Source organism: Branchiostoma lanceolatum, chromosome 6 (assembly GCF_035083965.1).
Source record: "Branchiostoma lanceolatum isolate klBraLanc5 chromosome 6, klBraLanc5.hap2, whole genome shotgun sequence".
In the NCBI taxonomy this organism is placed as follows: Eukaryota; Metazoa; Chordata; class Leptocardii; order Amphioxiformes; family Branchiostomatidae; genus Branchiostoma; species Branchiostoma lanceolatum.
In genome coordinates, this window is record NC_089727.1 from 20,374,643 (window position 1) to 20,394,628 (window position 19,986).

At 41.0% G+C, this 19,986-nt stretch overlaps 2 protein-coding genes across 2 annotated transcripts; one reads left to right on the forward strand and one right to left on the reverse strand.

Annotated features, from left to right (window-relative positions):
• The first annotated feature begins 13,817 nt into the window (after window positions 1-13,817).
• LOC136436992 (uncharacterized) lies at window positions 13,818-16,448 on the forward strand. Its single transcript, XM_066431413.1, has one exon. It carries the CDS (start codon window positions 13,841-13,843, stop codon window positions 15,956-15,958), a length of 2,118 nt encoding a protein of 705 aa, XP_066287510.1. The 5' UTR covers window positions 13,818-13,840; the 3' UTR covers window positions 15,959-16,448.
• Window positions 16,449-17,776: 1,328 nt separating this feature from the next.
• LOC136436993 (cytochrome c-like) lies at window positions 17,777-19,832 on the reverse strand. The gene is made up of 2 exons (XM_066431414.1): window positions 19,626-19,832; window positions 17,777-18,529 (listed from the first exon to the last, which is right to left on the reverse strand). The coding sequence occupies exons 1-2, from the start codon at window positions 19,810-19,812 to the stop codon at window positions 18,381-18,383; spliced, it is 336 nt and encodes a 111-aa protein (XP_066287511.1). The 5' UTR covers window positions 19,813-19,832; the 3' UTR covers window positions 17,777-18,380.
• Window positions 19,833-19,986: the final 154 nt, after the last annotated feature.

Below are 19,986 nucleotides of genomic sequence, written 5' to 3' on the forward strand. Positions count from 1 at the left end.
ATTTCCACCGATCGTGACATGATGGAAAAATAATTCTGCGTGTTTCTTCGGTTGTCAGTGTTTGTTAACATCGCGATGGTTTTATGTTCACGTTTTTTGCGGTAATCATTTCACGGCGAAAGGTTTACACTTTGACGAATTTGAAACCACTAGGTACGAGGTTGGCAGTCGACGTGCTGAGTGCGTGCGACGTGCTAACGTGCGACATGCACCGTCGGGGTTCTACCGCCCCTTGCGGGGTGACATACCCTTTCCTTGGCTGATATACATGACGAGGATGCGCCAGGTGCCCTGTTCAGGTGATTGATGTAAATCACCGTATGGATGATACGAGACGGAGGTTTGCCAGACCCTCATCCGGGTGATTTGTAGTGAGTCACCAACTCAAGACAGAAGGATCGCACACCGAGTCATGACCCTACTCTTTTTCGAAAGGTGTGGTGGGTTCTTTTACGTGCGAGGGGTGTGGCTCTCTCCAAACACGGTACCTAAATTCAACGTCCTATCCAAGGGACGTCCCTAATTGAAGCTAGGTACTCATTTATACCTTAGTGAAGTGATACCTTTCACAATGTCGGGGCGCATGTCCAGACATATCTGGGGGCAGCCCGGGATCGAACTTGGGTAATCTCGTTTGACAGCCAAGTGTTCATACCATCACGCCACACGACGGCACTGAAACTGCCACTCTCTGAACACTCGTGTAGGTATTTAGTTTCCCCGCCTTAGTCTCCTCTACTAAAGTCTTTGTGAAGATTACAAAAGGAAATGCTCCAAAGACATACATCGCAGATATTTTTTGACAAAAACTTTTAGTATCTGAATGTGTTTGTGTGTGCGTGTGTTTGTGTGTGTGTGTGTGTCTGTGTGTATGTGCTTGTCTATGTGTGTGTGTGTGTGTGTGTGTTTGTGTGTTGGTCTGTGTGTGTGTGTCTGTGTGTGTGTGTCTGTGTGTGTGTCTGTGTGTGTTTGTGTGTCTGTGTGTGTCTGTGTGTGTGTCTGTGTGTGTGTCTGTGTGTGTGTGTCTGTGTGTGTCTGTGTGTGTGCCTGTGTGTGTGTTTGTGTGTGTGTGTGCCTGTGCCTGTGTGTGTGTGTGTGTGTGAATGAGTTGCAAAAATGTTATACTCCAGACCCTGAGCACCTCACGTATCAGAAAATACGTTATCCCCCTGATGAAAGGAATGCTACTCCATATTGCAATATACTTGGAAAGTAGAACCAGTCGGAAAATGTGTATATATTTAAGTAAAGCCTGGCACAAGTAAAAGTTGATTTTCTGTGTCCGCATGGAAGCCAGTGTCTGTACATGAAATCTAATGAGGAAGCGGAAATTCAAAAAGACCTTACTATCTCTGTATTAAATTGGTTTTGTGACTGATAGTGTGAGCTAAAACGCATTTTTTTGTGAATTAAGTGATTAAAATGCCACAGCTTTCTGTCTGATAATGTTGGCTTCGATCCACGCATAGGACAATAAGCCCCGACCAATTGTCTACATAAACTGCCCTACATATAGTTAGATACTAGCGTTCAGTTTTCCTCGGCAAACTTTATGGGATTCTTGGACACACAGTTAATTTCAACATCCTCTCTGACAACGTTAAGCAGCTTTTAATTTTACGTGGTAGTTCGCTCTTGCATCTACCGTAAAACGTTTATTTATACTATCGTAAAATTATGCAAATCTACTATGGCTGCTTCCTTGGGTCATATTTTGCCACTGCATGGGTAAATATTCTGTTTAGTTGGTTTCGCCCTGTAGTTTCCCTTAATTGTGTCACAGTAACTCGTACGGACGACGAATTTAGAAATCAAGAGAACAGCCCACAATCTTGACTTGTATACTGCAGTGGAGGGAGGGGGGCAGAATGCTCAGCAGAAGGATTAAGAAATTTCCCAGCGTTGTAGCTAGGGGAGGTAACGTTACAAACGAGAAGATTTCTGTTTTTTTTTTCTTCTTGCTTTTTCTGCGTGTGTTGAGTTTATTTAGGACGCGCCCATTTTCAATCGAATTATGGCAAATAGGGAGAAAGAAATCGCCAGTTTTAAATGGATTCTTCACAGAAATACATCTCATCGATGTTTGCAAAGGATAGGTGAATACACAGCTTTGATATGGTATTAGACAGTCCAGACGAATAAGCAGCGAATTATGAAATTTGTTGATTTCAAGTTTGCAATTCGTTGGGTAAAATCACTACCAGCAGAATAAGGGAGACAAATCACCGCGATATTAGGTCTGGGGAAAGACCTTTCTTCGAGCACAATGCAGGGATTAACGTCTAGTTGTTATCTCCATGAAAAACGGAGATATTGTTTTTGGTGTGTCTGTGTGCGGGTGCACTAAAACGTGAAGCACTCATAACGGTCTCAAAAAGAAAAGAAAAAAAAGAAAAATAAACAATTTTGTCTGTCCCGCAGTTTTAAGTGCCTGGAAACGTCAATGTAGAGGGCCTAGGGGGAAAAAATGTTTTGTCGCTGGAAACAGGGGGAACCCATGTTACAAGTGATTACGTCATGGGAAAGCAGCGACTGCAGCGGGAGCTAATGCAACAATCTGGCAAACAAAAGAGTGGCAAACCTTCCACATTCCAGTCTTTATAAGAAACCTTCTTTCTTGATTTGAATCAGAGGCTGTCAGTGGACAATATTAAAAGAAAATACGCGTAAAAATAGTATTTATCAGTATCATTGCCAGACACACCGAGGCCTTATTTCTACCTTTTGTTACATGATCACACGCAGTTATTACATGTAGATTCATATCTATACGTTCATAAAATGATAAATGCCGAATTTCCGACGGTGGCATTTTGTCTCCACCGGAAAATATTCTGTCTAGCTCAGGATTTAACCCGTAGTTTCCCTTTATTCCATTAAGTATTGGAAAAAATAGGCAACAATCTTGTGTGTCTTGCAAATGAGGGAGGGGGGGGGGGCAAATGTTTATCAGAAGGGGGGTCATTACATTTTCCCAGGGTTGTAGCTGGGAGAGGGCTATATACTTAGAGCCTTTTGTTTGTCCTCCGTGTTGCTTTTAAATTTCTACGTGTTTTGTACGGATTTATTGGTAATTTTTGCTGACAACTGCACGGTGTGGGCATCATACCGCGACGTTGGTTCAGTTTTCTTTTTCTCGGGTTATTTCGATTATTTTCTTGAAGCGCCATAATTGTCCAAAACTAACTTTTTGTGTGTGTGTGTGTGCTATGCATATATATTGAAACGAAGGCTAGAGTACCAACAGAATGCTACAAGGATCGACAAAAATACTAAAACATTAACTACGATTGTGACATATAGAAAACTAATTCGTTATATTGCCACTGATCTTGACATGATGGAAAACTCATTTCTGTGTGTTCCTATGGTTGTCACTGTCTGTTAGCAGGTTGTAGGAAGGGTGGGGAATTTGTACAGTCACTGGAAACAGAATAACACCCAAACTAAGGTTGGGTGGGGGAATTTGTCACTGTCTGTTAAACAGGTTGTAGGAAGGGTGGGGGAATTTGTACAGTCACTGGAAACAGAAGAACACCTATACTAAGGTTGAATCAAAATATATTATGATAATACACACACCTGATTTGAACGTCTGTTGACGAAACTTGGAATAAAGTGGCAAACTTGCTTCTCTGTACTCGTTCAGTTGCAGGGTAATACAAGCACACAATATTCTAAATCCCTTTTTGCTTCCCACGACCTTTCACCTTATAAAATGCCCGTTACAATCACGGAGAAGCTACTACAACCTTTGTTTTCTGAATTATTTGATATAGGTCATAATACGTATTTCCGTTTCCGGTGTCATGTTTATGGCCGCAGAACACAGTATTAATGGGCGACCCCCGTCCCCAATAGTAGTTCGGGTATGAAGTAGTGCGTCACATTGCTTGAAAAGGCCGTAGTTTTTCTTCAGTGCACGTTAGCAAGGCTGAAACTGTAGTGAATGGTAGGGGAACACGTCAGTTTTCAGACTGTAGGAGTTGGATTACGATGTTTGTTCGGTTGGTTTGGATTCGCGCCTTAATCTTGTTACCGCCCGACTACTGTAAGTCGGCTGCAGTACGTTGACCTCTGCTGGGATTCATTTCAAAGTGACATTTAAAAGAGAATGAGCCGGCAAATTTAAACTCATTTTCACATATGTTGTAGATTGAACCTTGAAGGCAAACATAATAAAATCTGGCACCCTAATTGTGCACCTTTCTATAAATTTTCAAGCGTCGAAGCTTCTCACTTTGGGATCCTTAACAATGTACACCCCCATAGGCGAAATACTGTGGCCTAGAACCTTGTGTGTCAGAAGTCTCCAGTGCAAAGGATGGCCCAAGGCGCATGCACGCCTCCTTGCTGTAAACGTATGTACTGCAACATTACATTATACCATTGGAGCAATCGAAGATGGCCAACCTCACCTATCCGTTCTTCGTTAACGCGTTACGCCTTTGCTTGTTGAACTAAACTTGGTAAATAGTATCTAGGGCATGCATTCCCAATACGTTCTAGTATGGAATTGTATTCAGATAACCAGATGAAAAGGAGGCCAAAATCTCACCTCCATGACTAAATGTCCACCAAAACTCACCTTGACAGGACAGCCCACATCCTAATGTGTCCAAAACCCCATTTCTGCCAATTTTCATATAGCACTTTAAACTTTAAATGGCCGCTAACAGACGAAAACATAACCTTTGACCTCGTCTCCAAGAATCAACCTGATCACACCCCTTGGGACTACTTCCCCTGGCAGTCTCCCGACACTTCAAAAACACAGGTATCGGCTAAAATCAATGAGAAGAAACTCTGACCTTTCACATGCACCTCGAAACTGACAGAAAGGCACCAAATTTTTCAAAGAAAAGAAGTTTTAATGCTGTATACCCGGCACTATATTCCAACACACTCAACGGGCACCCTACACGCATGCGCTATTAGAAATCACTGCCCTCTAGGCTCACAGCACTCTCACACATTTTGAAATCTTATGTTGCCGATAGATTGATACAAGCAGCTGACCATTCAGTGTTAAAAATACTGCTAAGCACAGACAAACAGCCTAGACAGATATGCAGATAAAAACAAAATATGCGAATAGGCAGAGCAGACAAAACATTACATCAGTTCTTCAACGTAAATACGAGAGCGGAAGGCTTGTCCATTGGTGAAACACTTGATCACATTCACCTCAGCATTCTCCACTCCAACCTAAAGCAAGATGGAGAATACCTGTTTGAAAAATTATAATTTCTCTTGACAAACACAATTTGTTAACTTGAAAGTTGAATAGCATGAAATGTGATGGTAACGTAATATTTTTAAGAGATAAATACATTTAACAGATATGCATCTAAATTCTTGAAAATTAATGTGAAAGCACAAGCAATATCGGGGAATATACCAACCATCACTCAACAGAGACGGGGGTCGGCACAGACTTCCAGTGGCCTTTGACCCACATCTGGAGTCACGGGTCTGTTAAGCCAGGTTATTTATCTTTGTACCCGTGGATCAAAAGTGTCACCTGGCAATAATGACAAGAACTGCATTTTTTTCTATTACCTTTAAGACGCCTTTTTTTCGTGCTGATGGACCAAAAGCCTCACTTGACACTGTTAACTACTCTTCCAAATGTTCACAACAACGTTTTGTCTGACGAAGTTGTGCCTAATCTTTTTTTTTTGGTGATTGCTAAATAACTAATCCTTATTTAGAAAATAAGAAACTCAAAAGCAAAGTGCAATTTCTCCTGTAACTAGGGGCGGGTACCGGTACCGTGTACCGGTACAAAACCGGTAGTTTCTTATGGACCGGTCTAAAAAGACCGGTCCAGAAAAAATCAGTGGACCGGCCTATGGACCGATTAGAAAATTCCAGGCTACCAGCAGGCGGTCACACAAAACCGGTCTAATAAAAAATAAGCAGATATAACGTGTCGTGGTTTCCTTTTTCGAAGACGTTAGCTGTTAATCATATGTAGATGAGTCAACAGACGGCGAGTGCACATTAGTGTGCACCGAGAATAATCACGTTATTCTAATATACAATTTAAACATAATTTGTAGAACTCACAGAGACCTTTACTTGTGTCTCGCTCTCCAAAATACGATGCTCTGTGATACTACTTCAATCAGGTACAAGTACAGGTCAGAACCTGGACCTGACCCTCTAGACCTGGACCTGGACCGGACCTGAATTTTCTGTACCGGTACCCACCCCTACCTGTAACACAATTCGTGGATCAAAAGCGTCACCTGGCATATTTCTCGTCCTGTCGACAGCTTCAGTCTCATAGATCAAAAGCAATCTCCAGTCGGTCAGGAACCTCAAGTAATACGGTTCGGAATCCACCGTGTAATTTCCTCTGTGCACACCCTCTATTCATACAAATTGAGGCCTTCTATCTTCGTTATACCTGTATTGCTATAACGTTGAACGTGCATGGTACTTTTCAACAAGACGACGCCTGACGACAAACTGTTGGAGTTCTAGTTAATATTGCTAGGGGACGCTATTGATCCACAAACATAAAGGAAATGCAGCAGGATGTATGCTTTTCACTGATGTGAAACGACCTTTTTGCTTGTGCTTTTTTATCTTCGCCGAGTACTTGTACTCGGAGAAGATTATGTTTTCGGTTGAAAAATCTGTTGGGTGGGTCTGAATGTATGTCAGGAGCATAACTCAAGAAAGCTTCAATGAATCTTCATGATTTTTGGTAGGTGTGTAGTGGTTGTGCAAAGAAAGGTCAAGTTCGAAAATGGTTCACCTTGCGTTTTTGAACAGTACTGCAGCGGACGTTGCATTTTTTTGTGTTTGAATGTAGGCAAAAAAAGTGACGGAAACGTTGATGCATCTTCATGATTTTTTGCAGGTGTGTAGATGTTGTGGAAACGGGGGTCAAGTTCAAAAATGGTTCCCCTGGTATTTTCCGTCGGTACTGCAGCGGGCTTTGTGTGGATGTGTATTTGTATGTCGCCAGCATAACTCGAGAAGCTGTTGATGGATCCGTATGATACTTAGTGGATGGGTAGGGTTTACAGAAAGGAAGGTCAAGTTCGATAATGGGCCTTCTAGCGAGTACCTAAGGTACTGCAGCGGAGCTTCAAAATTTAGGGGCATATTTTCTGAAAGTGCAATGGTCATGATTTTTGTGTGGTAGATAGTTCATGCCACAGAAAGTAAGTTCTGTAAATTTTGGCCCCCTAGCGGCTTGTTAAGAACGGCAGTGGGTGTTTTTGTTTTGACATTCGGACATGAATAACTTGAGAAGGGGTCGACAGATCGTCGTGATGTTTTGGTATGTAGAGAGCTCAGATGGTGATTTACATTATCAATGACTAATTATGCAAATCAGGAGCTAATTTGCATATTTAGTAAGGAAAGTTTGTTAACCCACTGCATTTCAATGGGACATGGGACAGTGTCAGGTCATGTAAACAAATGGCCTTGCATAAACGTACATGTAGGTCAAATAAATAAACTATTCTCCAAGCAGAGGTGTGGGTCCTGCTGGGTTTTTTTTCAACACGGTTGGCGACATAACGAAATGGGAACAAAATAGATAGCCTGACTAAAAACATCTAAAAACGCGACAGATTTATTCTATTCATATGTATTGACTGTACTATTTCATCATCACTTTCAACACTGCGATATCGAACATTTGTGGCCCATATAATATCAACATACACATATTTTTCATGACCAGTTATAACATATATCAGCACACTCTACACATATACTAGTCCTGTACCACCAAATGATTTTAAACCCTATCTAGACTGGACTCATTCGCCCAATCATAACTTCCAAATGGTATGGTGCATGATCAAATAAGCACGTAAATATTAATCACTCTCCATGATAAGCCTTGATTATTTGGCGAAGATAATGTGTTCGTGGAACTCTAGTTTTTTAATCAGACCAGTTGTCCTCGCACGAACAAGCAATCTAGTCTTAGTCTTGCACGCTTTTCACACACAAAAATAACATATTTGGCATTGTTATCGACACACAAAAATACCCTTAGTAAAGAACACTATCCACAACCAGACACACAGGTTCTTTGTCCTGAACACTATACACAAAAAATACATGTCCTAGGTCCTGAACACTATACACACAAAATACATGTCCTTGGTATTGAACACTATACGCAAACAAACATACCTGTCCCTGGTAATGAACACTATCTGCACACGGTCACACCTGTATTTGGTGCTTAACACTTTCCTCGCACAAACACACCTGTTCTTGGTTCTGAGCACTAGCCTCATACATGCATACCTGTTCTTGGTGCTGAACACTAGCCACACACATACATACCTGTTCTTAGCACTGAACACTATCCACACACACACAAACTATTCTTGGTACTAGACACTATCAACACACACACACACACACACACACACACACACACACACACACAAACCGTTCTTGGTGCTGAACACTAGCCACACACAAAACACCTGTCCTCGGTGCTGAACACTATCCGCACACAAGATACATGTCCTTGGTACTGAACACTACCCGCACACGAACATTCCTGTCTTTGGTGCTGAACACTATCCGCACACGAACATTCCTGTCTTTGGTACTGAACACTATCCGCACACAAACATTCCTGTCTTTGGTGCTGAACACTATCCGCACACATACATTCATGTCTTTGGTGCTGAACACTATCTGCACACAAACATTCCTGTCTTTGGTGCTGAACACTTTACGCACACAAACATTCCTGTCTTTGGTGCTGAACACTATCCGCACACAAACATACCTGTCTTTGGTGCTGAACACTATCAGCACACAAACATACCTGTCTTTGGTGCTGAACACTATCCGCACACAAACATACCTGTCTTTGGTGCTGAACACTATCCGCACACGAACATTCCTGTCTTTGGTACTGAACACTATCCGCACACAAACATTCCTGTCTTTGGTGCTGAACACTATCCGCACACATACATTCATGTCTTTGGTGCTGAACACTATCCGCACACAAACATTCCTGTCTTTGGTGCTGAACACTTTACGCACACAAACATTCCTGTCTTTGGTGCTGAACACTATCCGCACACAAACATACCTGTCTTTGGTGCTGAACACTATCAGCACACAAACATACCTGTCTTTGGTGCTGAACACTATCCGCACACAAACATACCTGTCTTTGGTGCTGAACACTATCCGCACACGAACATTCCTGTCTTTGGTACTGAACACTATCCGCACACAAACATTCCTGTCTTTGGTGCTGAACACTATCCGCACACATACATTCATGTCTTTGGTGCTGAACACTATCCGCACACAAACATTCCTGTCTTTGGTGCTGAACACTTTACGCACACAAACATTCCTGTCTTTGGTGCTGAACACTATCCGCACACAAACATACCTGTCTTTGGTGCTGAACACTATCAGCACACAAACATACCTGTCTTTGGTGCTGAACACTATCCGCACACAAACATACCTGTCTTTGGTGCTGAACACTATCCGCACACGAACATTCCTGTCTTTGGTACTGAACACTATCCGCACACAAACATTCCTGTCTTTGGTGCTGAACACTATCCGCACACATACATTCATGTCTTTGGTGCTGAACACTATCCGCACACAAACATTCCTGTCTTTGGTGCTGAACACTTTACGCACACAAACATTCCTGTCTTTGGTGCTGAACACTATCCGCACACAAACATACCTGTCTTTGGTGCTGAACACTATCAGCACACAAACATACCTGTCTTTGGTGCTGAACACTATCCGCACACAAACATTCCTGTCTTTGGTGCTGAACACTATCCTCACAAAAACATTCCTGTCTTTGGTGCTAAACAATATCCGCACACAAACATTCCTGTCTTTGGTGCTGAACACTATCCGCACACAAACATTCCTGTCTTTGGTGCTGAACACTATCCACACACAAACATTCCTGTCTTTGGTGCTGAACACTATCCGCACACAAACATTCCTGTCTTTGGTGCTGAACACTATCCACACACAAACATTCCTGTCTTTGGTGCTGAACACTATCCGCACACAAACATTCCTGTCTTTGGTGCTGAACACTATCCGCACACAAACATTCCTGTCTTTCGTGCTGAATACTATCCGCAAACAAACATTCCTGTCTTTGGTGCTGAACATTATCCGCACACAAACATTCCTGTCTTTGGTGGTGAACACTATCCGCACACAAACATTCCTGTCCTTAGTGCTGAACACTATCCGCACACAAACATTCCTGTCTTTCGTGCTGAATACTATCCGCACACAAACATACCTGTCTTTGGTGCTGAACACTATCCGCACACAAACATTCCTGTCTTTGGTGCTGAACACTATCCGCACACAGACATTCCTGTCTTTGGTGCTCAACACTATCCGCACACAAACATTCCTGTCTTTGGTGCTGAACACTATCCGCACACAAACATTCCTGTCTTTGGTGCTGAACACTATACACAGACAGAATACCTGATCTTGATACTGAAAAATATCTGCACACAAAAAAAATCTGTTCTTCGTTAGAAAAACTACCCACGCAGAAACATACCTGTTAAAGGTACGACAATATCGTGATAACTGTTAGACAGTTAAACCTTAAATATAACATTTTCTTGCAAATGATAATGTTCATATTTACATTGTCTAGCTTAACAAACTATTGCACGGTACTAAAAAAATCACATATATTTTGACAAACCCTTCCAGCTGCGCCCTACTGGTTGCTACATAAATTTAATTTAAAAAAAAACAGGGTGTCTGCTAATTTACCAGTAACCATGGTAACAGCTGTCTGGTCCAGGTCGTTGACCTTTTTGTTTGGAAAGGAAGAAGATAAACTGAATAAGCGTAGCGCACAAAGAACATGCTTCCCTTCAGTGAAGGTTAACATGAAAATGTACCAAAAAGGGTTCGAACCCGAGTCAAAAAATGTTAACCATTATCCGGACATATGCGTACACGCTTAAAATCACTGAGCGTGCAAATACACATAAAGGCGTAGACTTGTAGATGATATCAAAATTTCCATGTCTTCTGAGGCGACAGCAGCTTTAAGAGGCTGGAATCCAAACCGTGTCAATAATTCCTTAAAGTCGGCAATTAATGAATTTTCCCCGTACCATCCCTCAGTGGAACACCCTGCCTGGCACGGTTGCGACGGCTCCCACCGTTGAGTCGTTCCGTGCTGAACACTATCCACACACACAAACATACCTATCTTTAATGCTGAATACTATCCGCACACAAACATGCCTGTCTTTGGTGCTGAACACTATCCGCACACAAACATTCCTGTCTTTGGTGCTGAACACTATCCGCACACAAACATTCCTGTCTCTGGTGCTGAACACAATCCGCACACAAACATTGCTGTCTTTGGTACTGAACACTATCCGGACTAAAACATACTTGTCTTTGGTGCTGAACACTATCCGCACACAAACATTCCTGTCTCTGGTGCTGAACACAATCCGCACACAAACATTCCTGTCTTTGGTACTGAACACTATCCGGACTTAAACATACTTGTCTTTGGTGCTGAACACTATCCGCACACAAATATTACTGTCTTTGGTGCTGAACACTATCCTCACAAAAACATACCTGTCTTTGGTGCTGAACACTATCCGCACAAAAACATTCCTGTCTTTGGTGCTGAACACTATCCGCACACAAACATTCCTGTCTTTGGTGCTGAACACTATCCGCACAAAAACATACCTGTCTTTGGTGCTGAACAGTATCCGTACAAAAACATTCCTGTCTTTGGTGCTGAACTCTATCCGCACAAAAACATACCTGTCTTTGGTGCTGAACAATATCCGCACAAAAATATCCCTGTCTTTGGTGCTGAACAGTATCCGTAGAAAAACATTCCTGTCTTTGGTGCTGAACACTATCCGCACACAAACATTCCTGTCTTTGGTGCTGAACACTATCCGCACACAAACATTCCTGTCTTTGGTGCTGAACACTATCCGCACACAAACATTCCTGTCTTTGGTGCTGAACACTATACACAGACAGAATACCTGATCTTGATACTGAAAATTATCTGCACACAAAAAAATATGTTCTTGGTACAAAAAACTATCCACGCGGAAACATACCTGTTAAAGTAACATTTCATTTGAAAATATACGACAATATCGTGATAACTATTAGAAAATTAAACCTTAAATATAACATTTGCTTGCAAATGATAATGTTTACCTTTACATTGTCTAGCTTAACAAACTACTGCACGGTACTAAAAAAATCACATATATTTTGACAAACCCTTCCAGCTGCGTCCTACTGGTTGCTACATAAATTTATTTAAAAAAAAAAAACTCAGGGTGTCTGCTAATTTACCAGTAACCATGGTAACAGCTGTCTGGTCCAGGTCGTTGACCTTTTTGTTTGGAAAGGAAGAAGACAAAGCTGGATTAGCGTAGCGCACAAAGAACATGCTTCCCTTCAGTGAAGGTTAACATGAAAATGTACCAAAAAGGGTTCGAACCTGAGTCAAAAAATGTTAACCATTATCCGGACATATGCGTACACGCTTAAAATCACTGAGCGTGCAAATACACATAAAGGCGTAGACTTGTAGATGATATCAAAATTTCCATGTCTTCTGAGGCGACAGCAGCTTTAAGAGGCTGGAATCCAAACCGTGTCAATAATTCCTTAAAGTCGGCAATTAATGAATTTTCCCCGTACCATCCCTCAGTGGAACACCCTGCCTGGCACGGTTGCGACGGCTCCCACCGTTGAGTCGTTCCGTGCCAGGCTGGAGTCCTGCCCGCCTTAGCCCGGGACCTCAACTCCCCCCCTACTATGCCCCTGAAGGGGTTATTTGGGGGCAACAACTATGTAGATGTAGATGTAATGACAACGTTATTATGCATCTTTTTTTTAAAGTGTGAAGTTGTAAGAAAAAACAAAGAAAGCAATCAATGATGGTGCCCGTACATTATCAAGATCTTATCCAGTCGACGTACAGTTGCTACCGCATTCTACCCGTTTCAATGAGAACGAGCCTACAAGGCAAATGTTCACCATAGCCAGACAGATTGAATCTGAAGACGTCACGTTTCCATGACAACGAATGCAGCTCTTATCTCCACATCATTTCCGGTCTCAGGGAAGCGCACATCCACACTTCAGACTGGCCAGCAGGGTGCGGCCGACGATTGAAAATACAAGTACCGAAGGGGACGAAGCGGGTTTTCGTGCTTGGCCCCCAATATCTTTTGTCAGTTTTCTTGCTCTGCCTATAACCAGTCGCGCTGTGGCACTGCCATGTCCATACTGTGACTCCATGTAAAAGCTGCGGAATAGCATCAAACACTTGTCGTTGGCTGGTGTATTTTCCGGTGAGTGTGTATAATCATTTAACTGCAGGCTCACGTAGAATAGCGTGCCAGTTTGTGATCAGTTTAACCAGTTTAGGGGCGCACCCTGGGGAGTCACCATCTCAAATTTCAAACACAACGCTAGGACAGATACATACGAACTGTCACGTTTACTCCGAGGTTTGCCCGCCTTAGCCTGGGGCCTCCCCTACTTTGCCCCTTGCGGGGTTATCTGTCGGTAGAAAAGTAGAAGAAGTGACCCTGCCTCTGGACCAAGAAGTCGTGAGTTCGATTCCCACCCGTGTCGCTCAACCGACGTACGCTACTGGAATTAACTTGTAGATATTGTCCATAGTGTCTCTGTCTTCTCTGTCATAAGCAGAGAAAGAGTAGCTCTTCAGTGATCTACACTGGTTTTGATAAACTTTCACTTTCTTCTCAGGTGTCTTCTGCAGAAACACAGCTCTAATATGACGGCCTTGACGTCTATCAGACTGACCATATTTGTATTGTTTCTATCTTGGAAAGTTACAAGACAAAACGCCACCTGCCCGAAAACATTCAGTTGTTCAGGAACTCCCATGTCATGTCTGAATTACTATTATAGCCGTGGCAACGTTCTCCATTCTATCCCTTCACCGTTACCGTCATTTTTGACGGGACTTAATCTGATGCATCAAAACATTCCTGACATAGAAGTTGGAGATTTTCCGCTTCTAGAATCTATGGGGCAGCTGTATATACAAAGATCTGGCGTCGTAAACATCCAGCCATGTTCTTTTATAAACTTGCCGTGTCTTACAGAACTAAATCTTAGTGGTAACAACATCAGAAAGCTGAAGCCACATACGTTTAAGGGACTCAATAACTTAGCAATAATGGTCTTGTTTGAAAACAAGCTACATTCCGTTGACAAGAAAGCTTTTGCTGGGCTACCTCGGTTGAAAAGATTGGTTTTGAATAACAACTGTCTTTCTAGCATCCCACAAAGTATTGTGTTGCTCAAATCACTTAGAGTATTGAGTTTTAAGAACAATATCAAAACATTTCCGATACGCGTTGAAGAATTAAAGCGTCTATATGTCCTGTACTTAACAATGGACAAGATAGGATGCGACTGCAGAGAAAGGGAAGTCAAGAAATGGCTTCTAGGATATCCACGTGCAAAACAGTGGCACATCGTTTGCATTGATAAAGTTACTGAACAGACAAAACAACTCAAAGATATTACATTGAGCGATATGACATGTCCAGCACCTGAAGTATATGTTATAGGCAACAAGGAAAGTAGAAATATCACAGGGAGCAATTCGTTTATCTGTCAGACAAACTGCGAAGAAGGTCTCACATTCTCGTGGATTCTACCAAATGGTGAGCACAGCTCTTCAAGTCAAACGTATTCCACAAACTACACTTATGTTACAACAAAGTCGTCATGCAAAGGACTGGGTGTGGAAATATCGGAGACAAGGAGAATGTGCTACGCAGTGTTGAACATCCCTGTAGTTAACAACGCCACAGCAGGCAACTACACTTGCAGGGTGGTGACTAACTATACGAAATCTGCTACAGTGTCTGCTGTACTAAGATTTAGTAATGTTATAACAACCTTGTCGAACCCCGGTGTCACCACAGGATTTAACAACAGTGACGGGAATACTGTAGCTAACACCTTTCAGGGTAAAGAAACGACGGTGAAATTGACAAATGAAATTGTGAAAACAACAACAGTCAGGTACATAGTATTGCTAGACGATGAAGGTGATAATTTCAACGGGCCAGAACAATCTACAGAAGTGATGATCTACACAATGCTGGCTACCGTCTTCTGTTGTTGCTTTGTATTTGGATCAGCCATTTGTATCAAAAACTGTAGATCAGTGTCCAAAGAATGTGGTGGACATGGCAACAATGTGGACGGAAACTACGAAAACGACGACCAGTTTCCGGACTCAATTGAAGCTACGAATAGACACTACGAAAATGACGACCAGTTTTCGGACGAAGATGGAGTTACGGTTGGACACTGCAAAAACGACGACCAGTTTCCGGACTCAATTGAAGCTACGAATAGACACTACGAAAACGACGACCAGTTTCCGGACTCAATTAGAGATACGAATAGACACTACGAAAACGAAGACCAGTTTCCGGACGTATCTAAAGCTACGAATAGACACTATGAAAACGACGACCAGTTTCCGGACGCAAATGAAGATACGAACAGACACTACGAAAACGAATACCAGTTTCCGGACGTATCTGAAGCTACGAATAGACACTCCGAAAACGACGACCAGTTTCCGGACTCAATTAGAGATACGAATAGACACTACGAAAACGAAGACCAGTTTCCGGACGTATCTGAAGCTACGAATAGACACTACGAAAACGACGACCAGTTTCCGGACTCAATTAGAGATACGAACAGACACTACGACCAGGACAAAGATGAGACCTCAAAAGGACACTATGGCAATGAATTCAAGACAAAATCTGCATGTAAGACAAGCCAAGCATATGGGGAACCTGATGTAATACAAGAAACGGCACCAGCCTTGTACAGCACCGAGGATGTTGAAGAATAACAATAACCGATATAGAACTAGACAAGAGACAAGTAAATCAGAACAACCCTGTACACGATTGATGTCGTCACGATTCCGAGTACGCATGCGCAAGGTCAAAGGTCATTTTATTCGTGGAACATTTTCCGTCTATATTATTGTTTTAATGTGAATAAGAATGTCCAGAAAGTATTTGTTTATTCCTCAGGGGCCTTTGCTTTTGACATATAAGAAAGAAATACATGAAGAACAATATACAAAGCTTCAATTTACTACTTTCTGCCTTGTTGTAACGTTAAAAATATTTAAGAACTGTTGTTAGACATTTTGTTGTGTCAAAGTTTCAAACCATATAGACCTGATAAAAATGTTACGATTAGCCATAAATTGACATCATCAAAACGCTCTCACTTGATGAGTAAGTCTACTTTTATTTTCAAATTCAAGTAAAATGTACGAAAAATGGAATTTTGTTTTTGTGTATCGGGTATTGAAGGACATGTGCATGTGCGTCATAACGTTATATACAACAAAAATCTAGGGCATCACCATGGAGATGGTTCACTCAGCAGACTAATTTGTGCACGCCCCAGTTTTTAGCACTGGTACTTAAAGGGCATAAGACGACAATAACATCAACATGAAGAATGTCCTGAAATTACATACAACATAATAAAATTGTTAATAACATTGAAATTTTCACAACATATTCACACTTCGGATGTTATTGAACAATGAACCATGAAAGCATCATACCTCCAGCTTTTGATTCTTCCCACCAGGTAATTACTTTATTCAGTGACTTACCTGCTCATGATGCCAAAACGAACATGGCATGCGCAGCCGATTCGGAACTTTGCATAAAGGTTCGGAAAGAAATAGATATTATTATGTCCTTAAATTTAATGTTATCACGACAATAAGCACTGTTTCCTCATCAAATGATGTTTTTGCAAGCCGTTGTGTAAGGTTCCGAACCGGCTGCCGTGTTCATTGTGGCGTCATGAGTGGGCATTAGTCACTGATTAATGTAATCACCTGGTGAGAAGATCAGATAAGAAGCTGGATCCATGGAAGTATGGTTTCTGATGGTTCAATGTTAGATAACATCAGAAGGGTGTGCATTTGTTTTAAACGCTTATATTCCTTCAATGATGCTATTCCTATTTCAAATAATATGAAAAGGTTGTATTTTGGTGTATTATGCCGCGTGAAAATTTTTTTTCTTCTGAATTTCTCTAACACCAACTCTTTCAGGAATATCCTGTGATTGTCGTTCGACTAATTTGGTTACCTTTTTGGTCTCTTGTTTCGAAGAAAAAATATTCTATAGTTAATTAACATCGAGTCACATCGATTCACTGACGTTCAGTATTATCATTGAATGTCTGGAAAATGTTCCTGTTAAACTGAGTTTTAATAAAACAACTGAATATGTATTTATTATATTTCCTCATCTGTTTTTTTATCATTCTGGTCCGATGACTTTTTACCTCTATGCTATTTTACTGTTATATTCCTTTTGTGAACTGAATGAAGTCATATCGCTGATCCTAAACATGTCAATTGTTGAAGGATACCTCTTTATTTGTGTATTTCAGACATCATTAAGTATTGTGGTATAAACATTTGAAGATATGCCCGAATTATAACATGTTTTGTTTAGGTACCTAGCTATCTGTCAGTGTATGTAAAGAAGTCATTACTATATTGCAATACGACAAATTGATCTCGGTACAGCAACATGCCAAACAACATCACAGCTGGTGTGTTACGCCTGATGGTGGTTATACCGGCTATATAGATACAGATACAGATACAGAACAACCACAACAAGAATTTGTTTGTTTGTTTGAATCTTTGTTTATTCATGAGACGGAAAATTCATTTAACACTGTATGGATTCGTCTTATGATATTGTTACCACTAGTAGGAAAATGTAAAATAATGTGTATTAGCTTCTTTCTTATTTTTCTTGTATTCTTATGTTGAGAAAGATTTTATTAAGCAAAGAAAAACAAGACAATTTAAGAATTCGTCTTTGTTTGTCTATTCTTACCTGAAATTAAGAAAACTTTCTACAAAAATGAAAATAAATTCTCTTTCTCAGTCTCTCTATAAGATTTGGTTTTCCTTTTGTTTTGTTAAATTTGTATTTTTACAGATTCAAATCTTATTAGATATTGTTTCAAAAATCTTGATTCTACTAGAATAATTTTCTCAAACTTTCTTGCTTTAAGGAAGTTCAAGGAAAAAGTCTTAGATGCAATTCTTGTTTGTGCTTAAAACAGGGATTCTTGTTTGTGCTTAAAAAGTTTCTTGTATACAGAATGATATTCTTTCTGACGGAAAGAAATTCTTTGTATAAGGAAAAACAAGAAAAATAAGAAAAGCGATTTTTGGTAGTGTAAGTGTAAGAAGTAGTAGCAGCAGGGAAGGCATCTCAAGGCTTTGTGGACTGTTCCATGTAGGAGATGATGTCAGATCGCTCAGTCTTCTTCTTCAATCCAGCGAAGACCATCTTATTGCCGGGGATGTACTTTGCCGGGTTCTCCAGATAGACCCACAACGTGTCTCTATTCCATGTAATTCCTGGTGAAAAAAAGAGAGTTAAATTCCTACGCTGTATGCAAAGTAAAGTTCGTAAAGTTGGATTTTACAGCACCGTTTTTTTGTTGTCGGTTGAAGTAGCTGTGGCAACATTTACAATCTACAGCTAAAATTTAAAAAAACATGTATACCCATTGCAGATTGCCAAAATAATATATGCTCGAACAAAGAACACACTGAGCTCATTCAAAAAGTTATACCTAGCTTGTTCGCTCAATAATGAAATTACAATTAAAGAAATACATTCCTTAATCACTTTTCTAATTAAGAACGATAGAGCGTAGAAAACTATTTTCTCATTATTACAATATACAGCTTAAATTAGAAAAAAACAAGTATACCCAATGAATATTACCCAAATAACAAATACTTAAACGAAGAACATACCGACTCTATGTTTTTTTTTCAAAAGGTCAAACAAGATTGTTTGCTCAAGAATGAAATGACAATTAAAATAAGGCATTCTTAAATCAATTTTTCTAATCAAGAACGATAGTGCGTAGAAAACCATTTTCTAATTATTTAATCACTTTTTTCAAAAAGGACAAGTTAGAAAATTATTTTCTAAAAACGCTTAATAGCATAAACACCGACAAACATTAGCCTACTTTGCAGGCATTCTATTAAGGCGGCGCAATGTTTATTTTTGAGAGCGCTGATTCGCTGTTTTATTTTCAACTTCGGGCTGGGAAAATTCGTATTGTCACATGTTGAAGACCCTAACCGATAGTACCGAATAAGCGCTCTCTCCAATAAATGAACGCCGGTGCCACCTAGAAGACCTACCAATGAGGCTAGACAAACATATAAACATACCGAAAACAATACCTCCGTGCACGGAGGTGAACACACTTGTTACATGCTCATGTATCAAAACAATCACTTCACAGAATAATTTAGCCTAGGGGGCCTTGGGCCCTATTACGTCACTGGCCTTGCAGCCCAGCTAGGCTACAGGATGTAACATGTTGAGTCACAGTCAGCCGTGTTTTTTTTTTCTTTCTTGAATCTGGCGTTTGAATATAAACTGTAGACATTAGAGCATAACAACACTGACCAACATCGTTACTTCACTCACCCTTCTTTTTAGTGGAGTCAGTGTAAGAGAAGCCATGCGCCTCTCCCGTCTTGCGGCCGAACAGACCGTTCAGGTTGGGGCCAATCTTGTGCTTCCCTCCAGGCTCTACTGTATGACACTGGGAACAGCGTTGTTTGAACACCTTCGCGCCCTTCGTTGGGTCGCCGTTCGCAAAACCTTCAGCCATCGCCACTGACACTAAAAATAGAGGAAAACGATTCTTAGGTACACGTCGAATACGTTGACAACACATATCTTGCTTCGGTCCCATTTGCGGGGAGAGGGGGGCTTTTAGCTTTCGGTGCTCGCATGATTACTTCGCGGTGTCTATTTGTTACTGGGCCCCGTGTTCAATTTGAGT

Excerpts from the sequence above, each read along its gene's own strand:
- LOC136436992 (XM_066431413.1), top strand. The coding sequence starts at position 13,841 with ATGACGGCCTTGACGTCTATCAGACTGACCATATTTGTATTGTTTCTA.
- LOC136436993 (XM_066431414.1), bottom strand. The coding sequence starts at position 19,812 with ATGGCTGAAGGTTTTGCGAACGGCGACCCAACGAAGGGCGCGAAGGTG. Across the intron at positions 18,530-19,625 it reads TGACTCCACTAAAAAGAAGG|GAATTACATGGAATAGAGAC; the intron begins GTGAGTGAAGTA and ends TTTTTTCACCAG.